Source organism: Acanthochromis polyacanthus, chromosome 21, assembly GCF_021347895.1.
Source record: "Acanthochromis polyacanthus isolate Apoly-LR-REF ecotype Palm Island chromosome 21, KAUST_Apoly_ChrSc, whole genome shotgun sequence".
Classification (NCBI taxonomy): Eukaryota; Metazoa; Chordata; class Actinopteri; family Pomacentridae; genus Acanthochromis; species Acanthochromis polyacanthus.
Window position 1 is genome coordinate 31308962 of NC_067133.1, and position 24576 is coordinate 31333537.

The following is a 24576-nucleotide window of genomic DNA, read 5'->3' on the forward strand; positions in this document are numbered from 1 at the left end:
TGATGCTGCTTTAACACGTGGAAATGAAATAATGGACATCATAATAATACTAATGATGTAAAGAACTATAAAAGCTGTGCAGCATCTAACATCAGGAAGGAGCTGTTTACTGATGAAGGTTCTGAGAAGTTTTGGTTCTTCAGTGAGGTCTAGGTCATCTGAAGGTGGATCCCGGTCCAGCTCTAGGAGACATTCTACAGACCTTCAGCTGTCGTCTCACCTCGTACAGGCTGAGCTCCGTGGCTGAAGCAGGTCCGGTCAGCGTGCTCAGCGGACTCTTCAGCGGTGATCCAGGACCTTCTGGGTTTGGAGGAGATCCGGCCAGGCTCTGCCTCTCGCTGAGACGCCTCTGGAGGAGGATGTAGGCCAGTGAGCTGTCGGCCAGTGAGCGGTACAAGCTCTCCAAGCGCTGGTAGGTCAGGTAGTCCAGGATGTTCAGACCGTTCTCACAGAACAGACGAACAAACTGGGGCTTGTCGTTGACGAGGGCGTCGGTCATGGAGTCTTCCAGGTCGTCGTACTGAAAACATCATCATTCATCAGAGCTGCTGCAGAACATGCAGAGAACTCAGCAGATTTAGAACCAAGAATAGAAAGAACAGAAGATCAACGTCTGTTTCCAGATTTACCTTCTGCAGATTCCTTTTAAAGGAGTTTTCCACAGTTTCAGAGTTTAGTGGATGACTTTAAAGCTGTTTACTGGCTGGGAGCTCATGAAACATGCAGGACTTTAATCTGTAAATAAGTACTTTTACTGTGTGGTATTAGTACTTCCATGTAGGTGAAGGGTTAGTGAGGATAAAGCGGTGTATAGAGAATGGATGGATGGATGGATGTAGGTGAAGGGTGTGAATACTTCCTCCAGTACTGCTGTTTTACTGCAGTACTGGATCACCACAGAGAAAGCTATGAAACTGAACTCACAGAAAGGCTGATAAAGTCATGAAACGCCTTCTGACGGTTATTAGTGCAGATTAGTCTCCATTAAGACGACGTACTTTAGTCATCTAAATACTTCTGAAAGCTGCAGATTATCAAAACCAGGCCGTGGCTGGAGGAGTGTTCAGTGAATCTCTGGTTATTCTGGAGGTTTTAGTCAGAAAATATAAAACTTTACCCTTTCAGTCTTCCTTTACTGGAATATATGAGGATTCAGGTCAGGTTTCACAGGTTTCCTCTGACCTTCTGATGTGGAAATGTTTCTGATTTAAACCAGTCTCTGACCTTCCACTGGATGTCTCCATTGAAGAGCTCCGTCTTAGCGATGTCCACTCGGTTCCAGGCCACGGCCAGCTTCAGCTCTTCGGTGCATTCGCTGGCTTCACTGGAAACACGTTTACTGGCTTCACACGTATGAAGACAGAATAAACACAAAGACTTCACTTAGAAACACTGAAATGAAATCAAACACCAAAAAATCTGTGGAGAGACTCGTACAGACGTCCAGCTGCAGGCCGCTCATTGATCATTATCTGCTAGTTTGATGAACAGGAAGCTGAGCACAGACAGACTCTAACCGCATGTTTGTAGAATCTCATTTAAAACTGAATCTATGAAGCGGAGCTGAATGAAAGGAAGATTTACAATCTGGAACTAAACTGAACATCAGGACCAATAAAACGATGAAAGCTTCTAAATAAGTTGATGGTTTCTTGGTTTCTTTATGCATCATGAGAACTAACAGAAGGTGAAAATCCGACCCGATGCTGCAGCTAAAGGCAGCCATCGATCACTTTTCATTATTTGCTCTATTGTTCCTGTGTTTCTGTCTGAAGCTGAGATAAAGCTGCAATAAAGACCTCACTGGTTATTTATTGATCAATACTTGTTCTTTCAGGGTTTGTTCTTCACTCCAGGATTCAATTTAAAGCAGACTGGGCTTCTGGAAGTTTGGAATTTTATCCAGATTTTGTGGAGTTTTCACTCTTTCTACCCATAAAGCTGCAGCTTAATGAAAGTTTTATTGTGAATAAACAGTTTTGTGACTTACCTCTGACCAGGGCTTTGAGGAGAACCGTATCAAAGTCATCAGAACCTTCCTGTTCTCCATGAAAAACTGTGATGAGCTCTCGGTTCTGATAAATACTCAGAGCCTAAAGACATGAGATCAGTTCACAGACGAACAGAACCAGCAGAACAGAAACAGATTCTTCTCGTTCTATCATCTCATGCAGTATTACAGTAATTACAGGATTCACAGTAAATAATTCTTCTGGCTGAACAACAAAGTCTGTTTGAATCATTTAGTTTAGAGGTTAAAGCTCATCCCAGTGAAGAACCCTCAATAACTGACAGTGTATTACTGCCTTATGCAGCGTGTATGATACTGTTATAGAGCATGTTTATTTATAATATTACTATATAATATATAACAGGAAGCAAGTATAATGTGTCATATTATAATATAATCATGTATGTATAATATAATCATGTATAATATTATAATCATGTATGTGTTATTATTTTGTCTTGATAACTGAAGCGTCTCGCTGTGACTCACGCTGTCCACCAGTCTGTCCAGCTCGCCTTCAGCTTTAGCTTCAGACGGGAACTGTCTCCGGACCTTCTCTCGGACCCGGTCCCGGAGCTCTGCACTCGGACCTTCAGCCACTTCCCCCTCTGCTGGGGGGGAGGCGGGGCTGAGGGGGACGGAGGGGAGGTCCACCAGCAGCTCATTGATCAGATCTGCAGCTGGACCAGAACCGGCCAGAACCAACCAGGGCGTAGCTTTCCTCAGGGAGGCGTCTAACCTCTGGACAGAAACAGATCAGAATTAATCCGGCATTTATCCAGGGAGACACCACTAAACCTCCAGAACAAACAGAACATCGGCAGCAGTTCCAGATACAGCAGAGGTAGAACGTCATCGTCAGACATCAGGAAAATAATCTACTGGACATGAAGGTCTCTGGTTGGAGTCTGCTACCTGGAATCCACCAGCTGAGTGTTTAAGGTTCCTCACCTCCAGCATGCTGGCGTCTCCAGAGATCAGCATGCAGAGAACCGGGATCTCGATGCTGCCGCTACCTGCAACCAGAGCACAGGTTAGAAGAACAGTTCTCGATGGAAGCAACAAGGAGAGGAACTTCCTCACTTCCAACCACAGCTGTTCTACATTCTGTCCTCTCTGCGCTGTGGCCTTCAGCCAGCAGGTTCTAACAAGATGTTCTTTATAGACCAGACTACCATCAGGTTCTAAGAGGATGTTCCTTATAGAGCAGACTATCTACCATCAGGTTCAAAGAGGAGGTTCCTTATAGAACAGACTATCTACCATCAGGTTCAAAGAGGATGTTCCTTATAGAACAGACTATCTACCATCAGGTTCAAAGAGGATGTTCCTTATAGAACAGACTACCATCAGGTTCTAACAGAATGTTCCTTATAGAACAGACTATCTACCATCAGGTTCTAACAGGATGTTCCTTATAGAACAGACTATCTACCATCAGGTTCAAAGAGGATGTTCCTTATAGAACAGACTATCTACCATCAGGTTCAAAGAGGATGTTCCTTATAGAACAGACTATCTACCATCAGGTTCTAACAGGATGTTCCTTATAGAACAGACTACCATCAGGTTCTAACAGAATGTTCCTTATAGAACAGACTATCTACCATCAGGTTCTAACAGGATGTTCCTTATAGAACAGACTATCTACCATCAGGTTCTAACAGGATGTTTCTTATAGAACAGACTATCTACTATCAGGTTCTAACAGGATGTTCCTTATAGAACAGACTATCTACTATCAGGTTCTAACAGGATGTTCCTTATAGAACAGACTATCTACCATCAGGTTCTAACAGGATGTTCCTTATAGAACAGACTATCTACCATCAGGTTCTAACAGGATGTTCCTTATAGAACAGACTATCTACTATCAGGTTCTAACAGGATGTTCCTTATAGAACAGACTATCTACCATCAGGTTCTAACAGGATGTTCCTTATAGAACAGACTATCTACCATCAGGTTCTAACAGGATGTTTCTTATAGAACAGACTATCTACTATCAGGTTCTAACAGGATGTTCCTTATAGAACAGACTATCTACTATCAGGTTCTAACAGGATGTTCCTTATAGAACAGACTATCTACTATCAGGTTCTAACAGGATGTTCCTTATAGAACAGACTATCTACCATCAGGTTCTAACAGGATGTTCCTTATAGAACAGACTATCTACTATCAGGTTCTAACAGGATGTTCCTTATAGAACAGACTATCTACTATCAGGTTCTAACAGGATGTTCCTTATAGAACAGACTATCTACCATCAGGTTCTAACAGGATGTTCCTTATAGAACAGACTATCTACCATCAGGTTCTAACAGGATGTTCCTTATAGAACAGACTATCTACCATCAGGTTCTAACAGGATGTTCCTTATAGAACAGACTATCTACCATCAGGTTCTAACAGGATGTTCCTTATAGAACAGACTATCTACCATCAGGTTCTAACAGGATGTTCCTTATAGAACAGACTATCTACTATCAGGTTCTAACAGGATGTTCCTTATAGAACAGACTATCTACTATCAGGTTCTAACAGGATGTTCCTTATAGAACAGACTATCTACTATCAGGTTCTAACTGTCAGGAAGCCGTCCGGCTCCTGACTGGTTTTTGTTTCTTGCCTCTGGCTGGATGCTTTTGCAGCTCCTGCCTGGTTTTTGTTTCCCTGTCTCCCTCTCTCGCTCCCAGCTGATCGCCTGCTGCAGGACAGCTAATCGTGCTATGGGACTCAGCTGTGGAGCAATCAGCAAACACTATTCACATGCCTTCCCTTTCAGTTTAAATATCCCCTGCTCCCTTCTTTGTGTGTGGGAGCATCACATTTCAGACCATCTCATACATGGTTTCCCCTCTCACCTTCTGGTTTTCTCCCCCAACTCTGGATTTTTGAAGATTTTCCCCTTTGGACCCTACTGCTTTGGACATAATTGGTTTTTGCTTTTCCTTTTGTGGACTCTACCCTTTTAGGACTTTGCATTTTTTGGACTTGCCACAGTTGGTTCCTTCCTGTAGAGGATTTGCTTTGTTTCCTGTTGGTATCTGCTCCTGGGTTCAACCACCAGCACTCGTGACACTAACAGGATGTTCCTTATAGAACAGACTATCTACTATCAGGTGATGAGCTCCTTCAGTTCCTGCCTCAGACACCAGAGTGTGATTTATAACACGGAGCCATCAAATACTCACAGTAAACTCGATCTTCTGTTTGCTCAGTTTGTTAGAAGATTTTGTGATTTGTTTTCAGACTTTCAGTTCCCTGAAGCTTCTGTCAGCTCCAGATGTGGAGTTTAATAAAAGCCAGGAGTCCAGTGAAGAAGAGTAGAAAGAAAATGATCTGAAGCCGGAACGTGACGTTTGAGTTGTTCAGTAAAAAGGATCTTAAAGACTGATTCTGTTCTTTAGGGTTCAGGTAAACCCAATAAAAAACTATGAGAACCAGCTGTTCAACCAAACCAGGACTTTTTCAGAATGCTTCCTTTCTCTACTGTGGACTAAAACACCTGTCAGGTAATAATCTAGATGTAAATGAGAGAAACTACTTCCTTCTCTGGTCCATCATTGCTGACGTTAATTAAAAGTCTCTGAACAATTCTGAGCTGCTGGGCCACAGAGACCACAAACATCTCACCCCAGATGCCGGTGCGCTGATGGGAGATGTAGTCCTCCAGACTGGCCCTGAAGGCTTTCTCTCCTCCCCGCCGGCCGACGCTCCCGTCGTCCACCAGGAGGAACGCCTGGCAGTTGTTGTCCAGGCAGCAGGAGTCCCGGGACGTGTTCTGGACGTAATACCGAGCAGGAAAGCTGCCCTTGAGACAGACACAAGAGTCAGTGGCCGCCGTGACCGGACTTACCTGGACACACCTGGACAAGTCGGTACCTGGGCGTTGACCAGCTGCTGCCGGTTGTGGACCAAACCCCACGGAGCCAAACCCACGGCGATCACCTTCTTATGGCAGAGAGCTGGAGCTGCAGCGCCGTGGTCCCTCACCGCCTCCCCAACACAGCGGGCCACGCCCTCCCTCAGACCCCCGGTCAGGATCCAGGCCCCTGGACGGGACCAGAACCAGAACCAGAATCAGGACCACTGATTGTTTAGTTCAACACGTCAGTGTCATCAAGGATTCAACAACATTTATTTTAGAGAGACAAATAAAAATTAAAATCTTTTCATGAAGGGTCAACATTTTACCTAAAGAGGATACACATTTATTTGTTTGTTTGTTTGGTTATTAACTCCAGATTCTTTATTCCTGCTCTGCTTTACTGATGTCAGACTTGACAGGAAATGATTTGAAAATTTCATGTGTGTTCTACTGTAAGGAATGATCTCTGAGCAACGAGACGAAACACAAACCAGGTTTCTACTAACTAACCTGCTCCAGGTGTTCCTACCTGTGTTCCAGGTGTTCCTACCTGTGTTCTCACCTGTGCTCTGAGCAGCTCTGACCAGCCCGTTCCTCAGCACGTCTCTCACCCATGTCTTGATCTTCTCGTGGCCTTCACCCCCCACCACCGACACCACTAGGTTGGGTGAAGGCAGATTCCAGTGGGTCGTCATCAGGGTGTAGACGATCTGAGGGGGTGTGTCACACGACAGCCGCAGGAACTGGAACCAACAGACGGAGGCTGGATTTAGATGGGTTAACCAGAACCCTGACCCACTAATTCACTAAACCTGTCAGGAATGTGAGGTGGAGAACCCAAGTGCAGGCACAAACAAACAGGCAGCTGGGTATAATAATAATAATAATAATAAAAGGGTTTATTAATAAAAATGCTACAAACTGAAAACAGGGCTGAAGTGACAAAAGGGAAACTAACGGCAGTAAACAACAGTGCTACAGAGGGATACTCACACATGGGGGAACAAGTGACTAAAGCAAAAAACAAGCTGAGGTCCAAACAAACTACTGAGTCCAGAAGGGTAATCCACAAAGGGGAGAAAAGCAAAGGAGTCCAAAAACCGATGTAATCCAGAGAAACGGGGGAACAGAGTCTGAACAATGAGTAAGTCCAACAATGAGCCAGCGAAGAACTGAGGGAAAAAGGCAGGGCTTAAATAGCAAAGCAGGGGACCAGGGGAAATGAGTTGAGATGATTGCATCAGCTGACAATAATCAGAAGACCGGGTCCAGCAGACAGGGGGAGCCAAAAGAACAAAAGAACAAAAGGGAAAACTGGGGCATAGCCCTCACAGTACACCCCCCACCCCCCCCACCCCCATGTGCGCCTCCTGGCGCACAACAAGCAACAAGGCAAAACAAGGAATGTTCACTGAAGAGGAGGGGGACTGAGACAAAAATCCAGGAGGAGCAGGGTAGGTGGAGGGGGTTCGGACGGAGGGACAGAGACAAGACACAGGAGCTGGGTGGGTGGAGGGGGTTAGGATGGAGGGTCAAAAACAATAAGTGCAAATCAGTCCAGGGCGGCACCAAGGCACGCAAAAATGAGTGAATCCAAAACAAAAACAAAAAACAGTGTCACTAGCTAGTCCAAAAACAAAGTATACTCCAACAAGAAAAATGCTGGAGGCCGGTGGCGATGGTGGCGACGGTGGCGACGGCGGCAAAACCATTCAGGGGGCCATCAGTGATGGCGGCGAAGTCACTCAAGGGGCCGGGGGCCGGGGGCCGAGGGCCGGGGGCCGAGGGCCGGGGGCCGAGGGCCGGCGGCAAAGCCACTCAGGGGACCAGCGGCGATGGCGGCGAAGCCACTCTGGGGGCCGGCGGCGGCGACGGCGAAACCACTCCACCGGCCGGCAGCTGCAGTGGAGGGACCCCTCCGGGGGCCGGACTGGGAACCGGCAGCAGCAGCGGGACCCCTCCGGGAGCAGAACAGGAACTGGAGCCGGGGGCCCCACCGGGGGCAGAGCTGGAGCCGGGGGCTGAGCTGGAGCTGGGGGACCCCTCCGGGGGCAGAGCAGGAGCCGGGGGCCCCTCCGGGGTCAGAGCTGGATCCGGGGGCCCCTCCGGGGTCAAAGCTGCATCAGGGGGCCCCTCCGGGGTCAGAGCTGGATCTGGGGACGGGGACAGGACTGGACTTGGAACTGAGGACCCCTCGGGGGGGTAGGATTGATGACAGGACTGGACTCGGAATTGGGGACCCCACGGGGGGTACGGCTGGAACTGGGGCTTCTTCGGGGAAAGAGACTGGGGATTGAACATAACAAAGAACTGGGGATCTTTCGGGGAGCTGAACTGGGGACGGAACTAAAATTGGGACTGGAGATTTCTCAGGAGACAGGACTAGAACTGGGGATTCTTCGGGGAAGAGACTGGGGACTGAACGAAACAAAAAGCTGAGGACTGAACTAAACCGAGAACTGGGGACCTTTTAGGGAGCGGGACTGGACACAGGGTTAAGGAGGCCACAGCCGCAGGGGGACCAATTGGGGTGGCCCCTGCAGGGGCGCCACTTGGTGTAGGGATGGCGTTCATCCTTTAGTAGGGCTGGTGGTGAGGCGCTAAGCCTCTTCTGGGTTTGGGGGGAGGCGCTACGCCTCCTCAAGGCTGCCTAGGAGGAACTATGCCCCCTGAAGGCTGCCGAAGAGGCACTACTCCTCTTCAAGGGTTCAGGGGGAACATGACCCCACCTCAAGGCCACCGAGGAGGCTCTACGCCTTCTCAAGGCGGTCGCCCCTTCAAGGGCTCAGGGGAGGCATTATGCCTCATCAAGGACTCGTGGGAGGCGTTTTGCCTCATCAAGGACTCGGGGGAGGCGTCTCGCCTCATCAAGGACTCGGGGGAGGCGTCTCACCTCATCAAGGACTCTGGAGAGGCGTCCCACCTCATCAAGGATTCGGGGGAGGCGTCTCGCCTCACCAAAAACTCGGGGGAGGCGTTTCGCCTCTTCAAAGCTGCAGGAGAAGCTTTTAGCTTCTTTGAAACTGCGTTGACCTGCCCTGAAACAGTGGCGGCGTCGACCCGCTCAGGAAGTGAGGCTGCACCAGGCCCCTCTAACGCTGCAGGCGAGGTGGCATGGGACCCCTCCAGCACTGCAGGTGAGGGTGCACAGGGCTCCTCAGGGACAGGAGTAGGGGAGCTTCGGCGTCTTCTAGAGCCGCGCCTTCGGTGACCAGATTTTCTGGCAGCCGGCTCTACGACTAGTGGGGGACCAGGATTGGGTTGGTTGTAGGGTGGAAAGTAGGTGACGTCCCTGTCTGAACCTATGGCTCGGTCTAGTAAAAAACTGCAAAAATCCTTCGAGAATATGGTAAGGGCAGAGGACTGAGCTCCTCTCCTTCGGGAACCATGCTGTCTCTGAGATGGTGGCTTTATCGCCAGCCGGGTTCCTAGAAAGGGAGAACTCCAGTCTAAATCTGATATGGGGTCTGGGGAAAAAGGGTGAGAAAAAAAATCAGGAGTGCCTGCTGGGTTCTTGAATGGCTGGCTCATTCTGTCAGGAATGTGAGGTGGAGAATCCTCACAAGACCTAAACCTAAGTCAGAATTTAATATTAATATTACTTTAATGTTTTAATGATCTCTGTGTATCTGAGAACTAAACCCAGAGCTGCAGTGTGTGTTCTGTACACCACCAGTCTTTAGTTTGGACACACCTTCTCATTTAATAGTTCTTTATCTTCAGGACTATTTCCATTGTAGATTCTCACTGAAGGCATCAAACTGTGAATGAACATCTGGAATTATGGATGAAACTACAAAGTGTGAAATGAGTCAGAACATGTTTTGTATTTTAGATTCTTTGGTTCCTGCTTTGAACACTCTTGTTATTCTCTGGATGAGCTTCATGAGGTAGAACCTGAAATGGTTCTCCAACAGTCTTGAAGGCATTCCAGAGATGCTGAGAACTTGTTGGTCCTTCTGCCTTCACTTTGAGGTCCATCTCATCCCAAACCATCTGGATTGGTTTCAGGTAAGGTGACTGTGGAGGTCAGGTCATCTCCATCATCTCCTTCTTGGTCAGATAGTCCTTCCACAGCCTGGAGGTGTGTTTGGAGTCATTGTCCTGTTGGAGAATAAATGATGGTCCAACTAAACCAAACCGATGGGATGCCATGTCGCTGCAGGATGCTGTGGTAGCCATGCTGGTTCAGGGTTCCTTCAGTTTGGAATAAATCCCCAACAGAGACCATCACACCTCCTCCTCCATGCTTCATGGTGGAATCATGCATGTAGACACCATCATACCTCCTCCTCCATGCTTCATGGTGGGAACCATGCATTTAGAGACCATCATACCTCCTCCTCCATGCTTCCCGGTGGGAACCATGCATTTAGAGACCATCATACCTCCTCCTCCATGCTTCACGGTGGGAATCATGCATGTAGAGACCATCACACCTCCTCCTCCATGCTTCACGGTGAGAACCATGCATGTAGAAACCATCACATCTCCTCCTCTATGGTTCATGGTGGAACCATGGATGTAGAGACCATCACACCTCCTCCTCCATGCTTCATGGTGGGAACCATGCATGTAGAGACCATCATACCTCCTCCTCCATTCTTCACGGTGGGAACCATGAATGTAGAGACCACCATACCTCCTCCTCCATGCTTCACGGTGGGAACCATGCATGTAGAGACCATCCGTTCACCTTTTCTGGTCTCACAAAGACACGGCAGGTTGAACCAAAGATCTCACATTTGGACTCATCAGACCAAAGCCCAGGTCTCCACTGGTCTAATGTCCATTTCTGGTGTTTTTGGGTCCAAACTAATCTCTTCTGCTTGTTGCTTTTCCTTAGTAGTGGTTTCTTAGCAGCTATTGGATCATAAAGGCCTGATTGATCAGTCTCCTCTGAACAGTTGATGTAGAGATGTGTCTGCTGCTAGAACTCTGGGTGGCATTTATCTGGGCTCTATTCTGAGCTGCTGTTAGCTTGTCATTTCTGAGCTGGAGACTCAGATGAACTTCTCCTCAGCAGCAGAGGACACTCTTGGTCTTCCTTTTTTGGATGGTCCTCATGGGAACCAGTTTGGTAGTAGCACTGGATGATTTTTATCACTGAAGTTGATGATACATTCAAAGTTTTTTTTTTTTTTTTTTTTTACAGTTTTCCAGACTGACTGACCTTCAGTTCTTACAGTAATGATGGACTGTCGTTTCTCTTAGCTGATGGGTTCTTGCCATAAAATGGATTCTAACAGCTGTCCAATAGGGCTTACAACTGTGGACCAATCTGACATCTGATTGTCCAACCCCATTAAGAAGGAAGAAACTCCACTAATGAACCTTGACAAGGAACACCTGTGAAGTGAAACCATTTCAGGTTCTACCTCATGAAGGTCATCCAGAGAATGCCAAGAATCTGAAGTATTAAAAATGTTCTGACTCATTTCACACTTTGTTGTTTCATCGATAATTACGGATGTTCATTCAGAGTTTGATGCCTTCAGTGAGAATCTACAATGGTAATAGTCCTGAAGATAAAGAACCATTAAAGAGAAGGTGGGTCCAAACTAAAGATTGGTGGTGTGTGTGTGTGTGTGTGTTCTATATGTGTTCTATGAGTGTTCTATGTGTGTTCTATGAGTGTTCTATGTATGTTCTCTGTGTTCTATGAGTGTTCTATGAGTGTTCTATGAGTGTTCTCTGTGTGTTCTGAGTGTTCTCTGTGTGTTCTGAGTGTTCTATGTGTGTTCTGAGTGTTCTATGTGTGTTCTATGAGTGTTCTATGTGTGTTCTCTGTATGTTCTCTGTGTTCTTCTGCCATCGGTAGAACCCACATTACTGTGTCTCCGTCCAGCTCCAGCGAACTCCAGCTCTCCGAAGGCGTCGGTGGGACTCTCAGAGGAATGCTGCCTGCTGTCCCACTGAGTGACGATCGCGGCTCCGAAGAAATCCACGGTGGCCACGGAGTCGTGAAGGTCTCGGACGCCCCCACACTGACAGTAGCCTCCATTACTGGAACACAGGAGGCCGTTAGTCTGACAGCTGTTTGATGGAAGGATTAAATTCTCCTTGGTTTATAGAGAATAAAAAAATCCCATTATCATGTTAATCTGAACCATTGAAAACATTTAGAAAGATTAAAAAAGTTCACGCAGCATTATAAAAATTTCATCACCAGATCTGTGAAAAAACTGTGACCCTGAACCTCTGACTTCTGAAGGTGTAGAAACAGAAATGTCTGATCTACTATCAGATTATCATCAGAAACACAAACCTACGGAAAACATTCATAGAACTTACATAGAACATTCACGGAACATCTAAAAAAAATCACAGAACATTTAAAAAACATTCACAGAACATTTATAGAACATTCATATAACATTCGCAGAACATTCACAGAATGTTTAAAAAACATTCACAGAACATTCATAGAACATTCACAGAACATTTATAGAACATTCATAGATCAAACACGGCTGCTGATGAAACAGTGTGTAATTTAAATCTGATGTCATGTTTGACTGCAGGAATGCCTAAAATGTTCTCTACAGATGTTTGGCTGTTTATCCTGATGTGGCCTCATCAGAACTATTCCAGATGTAAGTTCTTGACTAATCCTGTCAGACTGATGCTGATTTATGGAAGGCAGATCGTAGCAATGATCGGAAATCTGGAATAGTGAGAGCTGAATAGGAAATGAAAGTAAAAGAACCCGACTGTGACCCTCTGAGATAAAGATCTCCAGAACAGTGAAGTTTCTTCATGCTAGCAGCAGAACGGACAGATGGTCCAGAAAATAGAAGAAGTAGAGGCTGAGAGTGAGTCAGGACAATAAGGAAAGTCTGAGGCCAAGATGTTCTGACCATCAGCAGCCTGAACGAAGACTTCATGGTGGGTTCAGGACTCTGGAACACACCATCAGGAGCAGCTCTGGACCAGAGGAGCCGCTACCATGACCGAGTCCTGAAGTGACTCCAGAAACCTTCTGCAGTGGGATTGGACCAGAGAAGAACTCACAGGTGTCCTCAGGAGGAGCTAACACCTCCTCTGGCTAGAGAAGCTCTCAAAACAACAAAACTAAGACCAGACCTGGAGGGACCAATAGGAAGAGGAAATACCTGAGAGTCGAAGCACTACCTGGAGACAAACTGTGCTCAGATCCATCCAGGATGGATTCCCAGGTGAGGACGTCTGAGACCCTAAAACTCTGAAGACCTCCACAGAAGATAAGAACTCCTCTATGGGGTCTGATCATGAGTAGGAAACAAACCGCTCTATTCTAGTCCTTCAGATCATCAGTCCTCCATTTTCCTTCTACCAGAGACTCCTCAGAAGACAGAAAACAAACCAGGAGTCATTCATGTGGAACCTGGAATTATTTAACGCTCCTTCAGTCTGAGTTCTGTTACTGATTAATTTAACAGATAAATAACTGCAGGAAGTCTAAAACATCTAAAACAGGTTTAAATCAGCTCTGAGAGTTCTGATGACAGCCTCATTTTAGGTCATCTCAGAAAACACATCATGACACCATTTAGTCTTTAAACCTGTGGACAGAGAGTCCAATTTACAGATGTTCCCTAAAAGCCTCACGAGTAGCAGCTCCAGACACTGATAGAAACTCTGCAGGACAGGACAGCATCCATTAAAAAGAGACAAATAAGAGTTCTAATGTCAAACTGACTACAAGAGAAACTGATTTTATCTACATGAACTGATTTCTATGAAAATATATTAAATATATGAATATCACCAATATGAAGATCAGAATTCTACAGTTTTTATTGTTATTTCTTGTGATGCTGCAGCTGAACTGATGCAGCGATGAGGAGAGTAAACGTCTTCTGTTGTCCCAAAGCAGCGTGTGTCTGTCCACCTGTCTGTCTGTCCACCTGTCTGTCCGTCCACCTGTCTGTCCGTCCACCTGTCCATCTGTCCACCTGTCTGTCTGTCCACCTGTCTGTCCGTCCACCTGTCTGTCCGTCCACCTGTCCATCTGTCCACCTGTCTGTCTGTCCACCTGTCCATCTGTCCACCTGTCTGTCTGTCCACCTGTCTGTCCGTCCACCTGTCTGTCCGTCCACCTGTCCATCTGTCCACCTGTCTGTCTGTCCACCTGTCTGTCCGTCCACCTGTCTGTCCGTCCACCTGTCCATCTGTCCACCTGTCTGTCTGTCCACCTGTCCATCTGTCCACCTGTCTGTCTGTCCACCTGTCTGTCCGTCCACCTGTCTGTCCGTCCACCTGTCCATCTGTCCACCTGTCTGTCTGTCCACCTGTCTGTCCGTCCACCTGTCTGTCCGTCCACCTGTCCATCTGTCCACCTGTCCATCTGTCCACCTGTCCATCTGTCCACCTGTCTGTCCGTCCACCTGTCCATCTGTCCACCTGTCCATCTGTCCACCTGTCTGTCCGTCCACCTGTCTGTCCGTCCACCTGTCCATCTGTCCACCTGTCCATCTGTCCACCTGTCTGTCTGTCCACCTGTCCGTCTGTCCACCTGTCCGTCTGTCCACCTGTCCGTCTGTCCACCTGTCTGTCCGTCCACCTGTCCATCTGTCCACCTGTCTGTCTGTCCACCTGTCCGTCTGTCCACCTGTCCATCTGTCCACCTGTCTGTCTGTCCACCTGTCTGTCCGTCCACCTGTCCGTCCGTCCACCTGTCCGTCCGTCCACCTGTCCATCTGTCCACCTGTCCATCTGTCCACCTGTCCGTCCGTCACCTGTCCGTCCGTCCACCTGTCCATCCGTCCACCTGTCCGTCCGTCCACCTGTCCGTCTGTCCACCTGTCTGTATGTCCACCTGTCTGTCCGTCCACCTGTCCGTCTGTCCACCTGTCCGTCTGTCCACCTGTCTGTATGTCCACCTGTCTGTCCGTCCACCTGTCCGTCTGTCCACCTGTCCGTCTGTCCACCTGTCTGTATGTCCACCTGTCTGTCCGTCCACCTGTCCGTCTGTCCACCTGTCTGTATGTCCACCTGTCCATCTGTCCACCTGTCTGTCCGTCCACCTGTCCGTCTGTCCACCTGTCCGTCCGTCCACCTGTCTGTATGTCCACCTGTCTGTCTGTCCACCTGTCCATCTGTCCACCTGTCTGTCTGTCCACCTGTCTGTCTCTCCTTTAGAATAATCAGCTCTAAATCCTTCATCTTTGGACCAACAGCTGAATATCTTGGTTTAAAAACTAAACTGTGATGAAGAACATTAAATTAGAGAACACCATTAAAATACTCTGATGATGGACTTCATGAATCCACAGAAGAAGAAGAGATTACCTGAACGAGTCTTCAACAAAGGTGGTGCACACTCTCTTCTTGATGATCTTTGGAATCCAGCTCTGTTGAGGAGAAAACACCAGACCAGTCTGATGATGCTTAACATTTAGAAACAGTTTTTTTTAAAAAGTGTCTCCAGTCTTTTAACCAAATATTCTCACATGAAACTCCAGCTACAGCCACAGAAGCACTTTGTCTTTCACCGGTGCATCAGAGCTGTCAGTTGTTGTCATAAACTGAAGTATTTATTACATTTCATGAGCTGGAAAGCACGTGTTTCTTTCTGCATGTGTTTTTAATTAAGCGTGTTGGTATGTCGCTGCCTCTCCCTTTGGCCTCGAGGCTTTCTGCTTGGCATGTTCTTTATGCACTGTGTCTGCATGAGGAACAGAAGGATTGTACTGTCATAAAGCAGCTCCCAGGACCTGTATCTACATGTGACAGATCTGCTGAAAACTGTAAAATTACTGTTCCAGTGTTGAGCTGCCAGAAACCAACCAAGTATTACAGTTTTTCTCAGTCACTTTGGTTCATTTCTCAGATCAGAACTGAAATTCTCCAAACTACTTCTTCAATCTTCACATCATCGTGTCGCTGGTCCACATCTAAAACAGTTTCTCATTTCTCTGAACCAGTTGTAAATGTTTTGGTTCATCCATGAAATGATTCTGTTCAATTCTCTGCTGTTTCCTCCATTATCAGCTGCTTCTGTCCTGCTGATCTAAATGTTTTCTAACGGGTCTCTGTTGAATAGTCCCCCCCCCCCCAACATTTAGCATTAGTTCATCACATCAGTCTTTACCTGCAGAATGGCTGAACAGGCTGTCAGAATGTCAGGATGTTTCTGTACATTTCCATTAGATGTTTTTCTAAATCTAATCGTGCCAGGCCGATGGGGTGGGAACACAACCATGGCTGCTGCTGTCTCTGAGGATGGAGGGCTATTATTGGGCAATCCAACACAGAGTGTAGGGTTAGGCCCTCTTTCTACAGGGATCTCATCCCTGAACAACAGAGGGGTCAGATTGGAGACGAGTTGCCAAACTACATGATAGTTTGGGACAATGTTAGTTTCCATCGCTCCAACATCATCAGATGGTCTGCGAGCCACAACAGGATGCTGATGGAGTTCCTCTCACCCTACACCCCACTCCTTAACCCCACTGAGGACTTTTGCGTGTGAAAGCACCACAGCAGATGTGTGCAGAGGCTGGATAAGATTCTAAAAGATTGTTTTCACGCTGCACAGTGGGCTAGTGGTTAGCACTTTCGCCGTGCAGCAAGAAGATCCCCGGTTCAAATCCCGGCCTGGGATCTTTCTGCATGGAGTTTGCATGTTCTCCCTGTGCATGCGTGGGTTTTCTCCGGGTACTCCGGCTTCCTCCCACAGTCCAAAAACATGCTGAGGTTAATTGGTTACTCTAAATTGTCCGTAGGTGTGAATGTGAGTGTGATTGTGTGTCTGTATATGTAGCCCTGTGACAGACTGGTGACCTGTCCAGGGTGTCCCCTGCCTTCACCAGAGTCAGCTGGGATAGACTCCAGCACCCCCCATGACCCTAGTGAGGATAAAGCGGTGTATAGAGGACGGATGGATGTTTCCATGCTGCATCGCAAGAGAAGATATTTGTGATGTGGCTTAGGTGAATCTGGTCCAGTCTCTTAGAATCAATCTCTCACATACACTAAGGTGGAACTTACAATTTACAATAACTGTCATCAGAACTTTATCCATGGTTTAATCAGAACATCCCTCCAGAGAACACTGTTTTAATGACAACATGACTCAGCAGTCTGACTGTCTGATCCACACAGTGACACCAGGACTGGTCATTCTGATGGACCTGACATGTTCACTGACACAGGTATTTACTTTTGAGAGATGAGCTAAGGATTTAGAGCAGAGACTGGATTTTACAGGTAATCCATGGTGGTTTACTGTTTGTACGAATTGTTTGAGAAATGCACTTCCTGTTCTGCAAATGTCGAGGATGATTGGAGAAATGTACCAAAGCACTGAGAAAAACTGTAAACGTCTGCCTCCAGAACTTCACCGATCAACCAGAACATTAAAACCACCTGAAGGATCCTGAATCCTGCAGAAGTTCAGGTGAATGAAAGCAGAGTTTCCCAGCAGAATGCCGGATTTAAAGCATTTGATTCACTTCACCTGTCAGAGGTTATGATTCAGAGACACCACGAAGCAGTTCTGGTTTGCATTTTCAGAAATCCTATTTAGCTTCATGCAGAAAATTCACACTATGATTTTCTGTGAGTTCATTTCAGGCTTCAGCAGAACCAACCAGACTTCCTTTAGTTCTTGAAGACATTTAATCTCTGAAACAATCTGATTCGTTTAAATGTTTAAACTGCCTTCCTCTAGGGGGAACCTGAACCCTGACAGGAAGCAGATCTGCAGAAACCCAACAATACAGAAATAAACTGATATGAATATTGGGGTGACTCTGTCTGAGTGAACAAATTCACCCGTCAAGAAGAAGATTCATTTCATTATGAGAAGAACCATCTTGACTTATTCTGCAGACCTTCAACAGACTTTACTTTTCTGCAAAACAACTTTTCCTTCTCAGTGTTTCTGTCCTGGTCTGTTCCTGTTCCAAACTCTGTCTTTTAAATAAAGTTACAAAAACCTCAGAGCATCAAAGAAAGAACTCATGTTAGATTACAGAGTGATGGTTTCATGAGAGCCGCTGGGGAAAACTTCCTCTGATCACCCTGAAAGGATTAAAGAAACAGCAAAGCATCAGCTGTTAGAAACAAGAGCTGCAGCAGATTGAAGATGAAAGTGAAGAAAAAATGAAATAAATGTGTGGAATGAGCCATGAGGGCTTCACGACAAAGGAGTTCACAGGAAACACCAACTCCAGGCTGGAATCAGTTGGTTAGTAATCTGTCTTCACATCTCAGAACGTTCTTTGGCTCCTTCAACCTCAAACTTGTTGCCACATGAAGCAGATGAAGGTGAAAGAGAACCAGACTGGTTCAACCAGTCTGGTCGCTACAAGGAAGTTTGCTTTAGATTCACAACAACATTCTGCAGAAATAATTTGGTGGAGCAGAAGAAAAAGCTTCAACGACAGCAGTAAAACCCATCCAGCATTCCTCTGGACCTTCAGATGAAGCTTCTGATCCAAGAAGGAAGTTTTCATTTAGTCTGACTTTTTTTCCAGTGACTTCTCTGGGTTTCATCAGACCTTTAATTTAAACTGACCTTGTGTCTCAGTAATAAAGAATGAAGAACATCACTACGATCACCTGCAGACACTGAGACTAAGCCTGGATCTCAGTCAGCTTCTACAAACCGCCAATGAGGTAATTTAACACTGATAGACTTTATGAAGGTCAAAATAACTTAGAGAAGAACCTCCTGTCGCTCTCACTCCTTTGATGCAACAACAGAAACCTCCTGGAGAGACTAGATCCCCACTTTACTGACCACCTGGTTAGATCCTCCTGGTTAGATCATCCAGTCTTCTTCTAACTCAGTCCCCTGAGCTCCAGTGTTCTATGTTCTTCAGCTCTACCTTCTGACTCCATACCGCCCTCCAGTTGTCCTCCACCAAACCAACCAGTCATCAGCCTCCACTGAATTTTCTGACTGCAGTTTAAACAAATGCACCTTCTGACCAAATTCCTGTCTGTCTTCTGATTCTGGGTATAAACTTCAACCAGAACCTCACAGTTGGATTTGTTCCTTCAATGGATCTAATCCCCATATTCCTATTAATCCCAATATTCCCAATAACCAGTTCAGTCCTTAAAACCATAAATCCCGACATGTCAGCACGAAGAGACGGTTTATTGTTGGTTTAGCTTCAGCTTCAGGTTTAGCTAAAGCTTCAGGCTAGTTCAGGACTAAGGCTGGTAATCAGTAGTTAGAGTTAGGAGGAGAAAGATGAAGAGAACTGAGATGTTTCTCCTCTGTCTTTGTTTTCTCACCACTCAGACATTTTTCCCTCCACATATTTAGTTCTGAGGATAATTCTCCTTTAGGATGTGAGCAACCTGATCAACAGAACACAATTGTTTTTACATCCTGTGTTTTTCCTGCTGTGTTTTATTCAGAACAACAGCAGAACAGATCTACAGGCTTCAGCCTGGAAACATCTGAAACCAGGACTAGTGAGTGCAGCTGCTGTGACTCTAAACCACTAAATACAGTGAAAGGGTTTTAGTTCCTCCTGTAGGACACTGAAATTATTCTGGAGAAGAGCCGCTACCCAGCTCCGTTTGTTATCATGAAAACAGAGTTTAAAGCCGAACCCAGCCGGGAATAACAAGAATCACCAACAACAAACAGTCAGGAGGCCTGAAGGTCTTTCCAAGCAGCGCAGCAGAAACCTTCAGCTTTCCTGACTTCAGGACAGACGGCTGTTTTACCAGAACATTCATCCTGCTGGTCATCTGACTGTCAGAACTCACCAACTTAGTTTATTTTCACCACTTTAATCATAAATGTGATTATTTTGTGAGTGTTTTTCCACTTTTTGATTCACTACAGCTGGATTAATATTAATCATTATTATAATAATTATTGGTTTTATTAAGCTCTGATCCACATTCCTGTACTTCATACCTGCGGATGAAACTTAGATCTAGAGCGGGGCTCTATTCTATTCTATTCTATTCTGTTCTGTTCTGTTCTGTTCTGTTCTGTTCTGTTCTATTCTATTCTATTCTATTCTGTTCTATTCTGTTCCGTTCCGTTCTATTCTATTCTATTCTATTCTGTTCTATTCTATTCTATTCTATTCTGTTCTATTCTATTCTGTTCTCTTCTGTTCTGTTCTCTTCTGTTCTGTTCCGTTCTGTTCCGTTCTGTTCTGTTCTATTCTATTCTGTTCTGTTCTGTTCTATTCTGTTCTGTTCTGTTCTATTCTGTTCTGTTCTATTCTGTTCTCTTCTGTTCTGTTCTATTCCGTTCCGTTCCGTTCTGTTCTTTTTTTTCTGTGTGATTTTTTTCTATTCTCTTCTGTTCTGTTCTGTTCTATTCTGTTCTGTTCTCTTCTGTTCTGTTCTATTCTATTCTATTCTATTCTATTCTGTTCTATTCTATTCTATTCTGTTCTCTTCTCTTCTGTTCTCTTCCGTTCTGTTCTGTTCTATTCTGTTCTGTTCTGTTCTGTTCTATTCTATTCTATTCTGTTCTGTTCTGTTCTATTCTGTTCCATTCTGTCCTGTTCTGTTCTATTCTATTCTGTTCTGTTCTGTTCTGTTCTGTTCTATTCTGTTCCGTTCTGTTCCGTTCCGTTCCGTTCTATTCTGTTCTGTTCTGTTCTGTTCTGTTCCATTCCGTTCCGTTCTTTTTTTTCTGTGTGATTTTTTTCTATTCTATTCTGTTCCATTCTATTCTGTTCTGTTCTATTCTATTCTATTCTGTTCTGTTCTGTTCTGTTCTGTTCTGTTCTGTTCTGTTCTATTCTATTCTATTCTGTTCTATTCTGTTCCGTTCCGTTCCATTCTATTCTATTCTATTCTATTCTATTCTATTCTGTTCTATTCTATTCTATTCTATTCTGTTCTATTCTATTCTGTTCTCTTCTGTTCTGTTCTCTTCTGTTCTGTTCCGTTCTGTTCCGTTCTGTTCTGTTCTATTCTATTCTGTTCTGTTCTGTTCTGTTCTATTCTGTTCTGTTCTGTTCTATTCTGTTCTGTTCTATTCTGTTCTCTTCTGTTCTGTTCTATTCCGTTCCGTTCCGTTCCGTTCTGTTCTTTTTTTTTCTGTGTGATTTTTTTCTATTCTGTTCTGTTCTGTTCCATTCTGTTCTCTTCTGTTCTGTTCTCTTCTGTTCTGTTCCGTTCTGTTCCGTTCTGTTCTGTTCTATTCTATTCTGTTCTGTTCCATTCTATTCTCTTCTGTTCTGTTCTGTTCTGTTCTATTCTGTTCTGTTCTGTTCTCTTCTCTTCTGTTCTGTTCCGTTCTGTTCTCTTCTGTTCTGTTCTGTTCTATTCTATTCTATTCTATTCTGTTCTATTCTATTCTATTCTATTCTGTTCTCTTCTCTTCTGTTCTCTTCCGTTCTGTTCCGTTCTGTTCTGTTCTATTCTGTTCTGTTCTGTTCTGTTCTATTCTATTCTATTCTGTTCTGTTCTGTTCTATTCTGTTCCATTCTGTTCTGTTCTGTTCTGTTCTGTTCTGTTCTATTCTGTTCCGTTCTGTTCCGTTCCGTTCCGTTCTATTCTGTTCTGTTCTGTTCTGTTCTGTTCTGTTCCGTTCTGTTCCGTTCCGTTCTTTTTTTTCTGTGTGATTTTTTCTATTCTATTCTGTTCCATTCTATTCTGTTCTGTTCTGTTCTGTTCTATTCTGTTCTGTTCTGTTCTGTTCTGTTCTGTTCTGTTCTATTCTGTTCTGTTCTGTTCTATTCTATTCTATTGTGTTCTGTTCTGTTCTATTCTATTCTATTCCGTTCTGTTCTGTTCTATTCTGTTCTGTTCTGTTCTGTTCTATTCTGTTCTGTTCTATTGTGTTCCGTTCTGTTCTGTTCTTTTTTTTCTGTGTGATTTTTTTCTATTCTGTTCTGTTCCATTCTGTTCTGTTCTGTTCTATTCTATTCTATTCTGTTCTATTCTATTCTGTTCTGTTCTGTTCTGTTCTATTCTATTCTACTCTGTTCTATTCTATTCTGTTCTGTTCTATTTTGTTCTCTTCTGTTCTGTTCTATTCTGTTCTGTTCTGTTCTGTTCTATTCTGTTCTGTTCTGTTCTACTCTGTTCTGTTCTGTTCTGTTCTGTTCTGTTCTGTTCTATTCTGTTCTGTTCTGTTCTATTCTGTTCCATTCTGTTCTGTTCTGTTCTGTTCTATTCTATTCTGTTCTGTTCTGTTCTACTCTGTTCTGTTCTGTTCTATTCCGTTCTGTTCTGTTCTGTTCTGTTCTACTCTGTTCTGTTCTGTTCTGTTCCGTTCTGTTCCGTTCCGTTCTATTCTGTTCTGTTCTATTCTGTTCCGTTCCGTTCCGTTCCGTTCTATTCTGTTCTGTTCTATTCTGTTCTGTTCCGTTCCGTTCCGTTCTATTCTGTTCTGTTCCGTTCCGTTCTTTTTTTTTCTGTGTGATTTTTTTCTATTCTGTTCTGTTCTACTCTGTTCTGTTCTGTTCTGTTCTGTTCTGTTCTGTTCTACTCTGTTCTGTTCTGTTCTGTTCTGTTCTATTCCGTTCTGTTCTGTTCTGTTCTGTTCTGTTCTTTTTTTTCTGTGTGATTTTTTTCTATTCTGTTCTGTTCTGTTCTGTTCTGTTCTATTCTGTTCTGTTCTTTTTTTCTGTGTGATTTTTTTCTATTCTGTTCTGTTCTGTTCTATTCTGTTCTGTTCTGTTCTGTTCTATTCCGTTCTGTTCTGTTCTGTTCTATTCCGTTCTGTTCTGTTCTGTTCTATTCTGTTCTGTTCTGTTCTATTCTGTTCTGTTCTGTTCTGTTCTTTTTTTCTGTGTGATTTTTTCTATTCTGTTCTGTTCTGTTCTATTCTTTTCTATTCTGTTCCATTCTATTCTGTTCTGTTCTATACCAGCTACCTGACAGCAGCAGATTGAAGTTCTCTGTCAGTTTTTTTTTACTTCCTTCTGTTGTTTGTTTTTTTTCTTCCATATTTCCCTTCAGTTCATCTGAAGCTGAGATAAAAACCGACGGACTGAAGTTCTGGACCAGGATCTGGTCCGAGTGAAGCTCAGATTCTCAACAAAAACATCTGGAGAACCGAATCAAACCGAACAGTTCTGCAGAAACAGGGCCGAGGTTCCCCCCAGGTTCTCCTACCTGGTCCTTCTCCTTCTTGTTGCCGGACTTTCCTCCTCCTCCGTCCCGGTCTTTGCTCAGCTCCGACATCCTGAGATCCGCGTCTTCTCTCCGGAGCTCCGAGCTGCTGCGTCCTGCGGCTCCTCCCACCCGGTCTACGGCCGGACCGCCCCCCGGAGGAGCCCACAGACCCGCCCAGTGGTTCTCACAGCGGCTGTTTCTGTGTGGAGGTTCCATGTTCTCCCTGCTGGTTCTGACCGGATTCTCCATGTTCCTCCTGCAGTCCACAGACCCTGCTGGAGGTTCTAAACATCTGCAGGTGTGAATGTGAGTCTGGTTGTCTGATGGACCGTTACCAGGCGAACCTGTGATAGACTGAAGGTTCTATCAGGTGAAAGGTTCTACCAGATTAAAGGTTCTAAGAGGTTAAAAGTTTGAACAGATTAAATGTTTGAACAGATTAAAAGTTCTAAAGGGTCTAACAGGTTCAAGGTTCTACCAGATTAAAAGTTCTAACAGATTAAAGGTTCTAAGAGGTTAAAGGTTCTATCAGGTGAAAGGTTCTAACAGATTAAAAATTAGAACAAATTAAAGGTTCTAACAGATTAAAAGTTTGAACAAATTAAAGGTTCTAACAGATTACAGGTTCTAAGAGGTTAAAGGTTCTAACAGATGAAAGGATCTAATGATTAGTTCAGGAACTAAATCATGTTACGTTTTCTTGCTACTAAACATTTTATTTAAACTAGGGTTATATCACAATATCTTTATTAGACATCTGGTGATTATTTTGAAAAGACAGCATTTCCTGTTGTTTCAGTAGAAGATGGAACTTCGTAACTTTGCCAGCAAGTTGATTTCTCGCGATATTTGTGAGCTCACAAATCTCTCAAGAAAGCATCTTGCTCCGCTCCCGCCTTCACTTTTCGTACAGCACCAAGTTGGCACGGGCCAATCACGCAGCAGTATTCGTGTGTGGGGCGGGATATCCGGGTGTGAAGACGACACCAAACGCCAGTAGATCAAAACAAACACGGCAACGGAGGACAACGATCGTGTAGATGCTGCTATTAAGTCAGTTTTAGCTGAATCTCCTATCGCTTCTTTGAAGGAAGAACAACGAGAGGCGCTTTGTGCATTTCTGGAAGGTAAAGATGTTTGTGCTTTTTTACCTACGGGTTTTGGTCAGAGTTTAATCTACCAATTGGCTCCGCTCGTTGTGAAGATCCCGCGATTGGCTAAAAACAAACCTGTCAGAGGCGGGACATACTGTTGCATTGTCCAATCCGTGCCTCTTTCCTCCGAACGGATTTACATGGAGCGGTCCCAGATTGATATTGTGGAGTACTATCAAGTACTACACAATTATTAATCTGGCTATTGCCAGGTTAGGTACTTAGGGCCTGTTTCACGAAGCAGGTTTAGTGAAAACTCTGAGTTTGTTAACCCTAAAATGATAGACAAGGTAGATCCTATAAAGAACTTATGAAGGGGGTGTCAAAAGTTACTTGGCGGGTTCTTATGTAATTTTTTCCGTAGAATCCAATTAGCCTTGGGGCCAAACTGTATCTTGCATATTTAATGAGATAATTAGCATAGTTTGTACAATTAAATAGATAAATTAATTTTTGCCAATTAATCTAATTTCTCAGGCCATGGGATTCATATTATG

At 44.8% G+C, this 24576-nt stretch overlaps 1 protein-coding gene across 1 annotated transcript in view; it reads right to left on the bottom strand.

Annotated features, from left to right (window-relative positions):
• trpm4a (transient receptor potential cation channel, subfamily M, member 4a) overlaps positions 1 to 23189 on the bottom strand; it is a 46259-nt gene extending 23070 nt beyond the window's left edge. The window contains exons 1-11 of the mRNA XM_022210090.2: positions 22926 to 23189; positions 15159 to 15220; positions 11714 to 11891; positions 6448 to 6628; positions 5900 to 6069; positions 5651 to 5828; positions 2963 to 3027; positions 2501 to 2752; positions 1991 to 2093; positions 1225 to 1343; positions 221 to 520 (exon numbers count right to left, since the gene is read on the bottom strand). Of these exons, the coding sequence (XP_022065782.2) occupies positions 221 to 520; positions 1225 to 1343; positions 1991 to 2093; positions 2501 to 2752; positions 2963 to 3027; positions 5651 to 5828; positions 5900 to 6069; positions 6448 to 6628; positions 11714 to 11891; positions 15159 to 15220; positions 22926 to 23174 (1857 nt within the window). The 5' untranslated portion in view covers positions 23175 to 23189. The remainder of the gene's footprint in view (positions 1 to 220; positions 521 to 1224; positions 1344 to 1990; positions 2094 to 2500; positions 2753 to 2962; positions 3028 to 5650; positions 5829 to 5899; positions 6070 to 6447; positions 6629 to 11713; positions 11892 to 15158; positions 15221 to 22925) is intronic.
• Positions 23190 to 24576: the final 1387 nt, after the last annotated feature.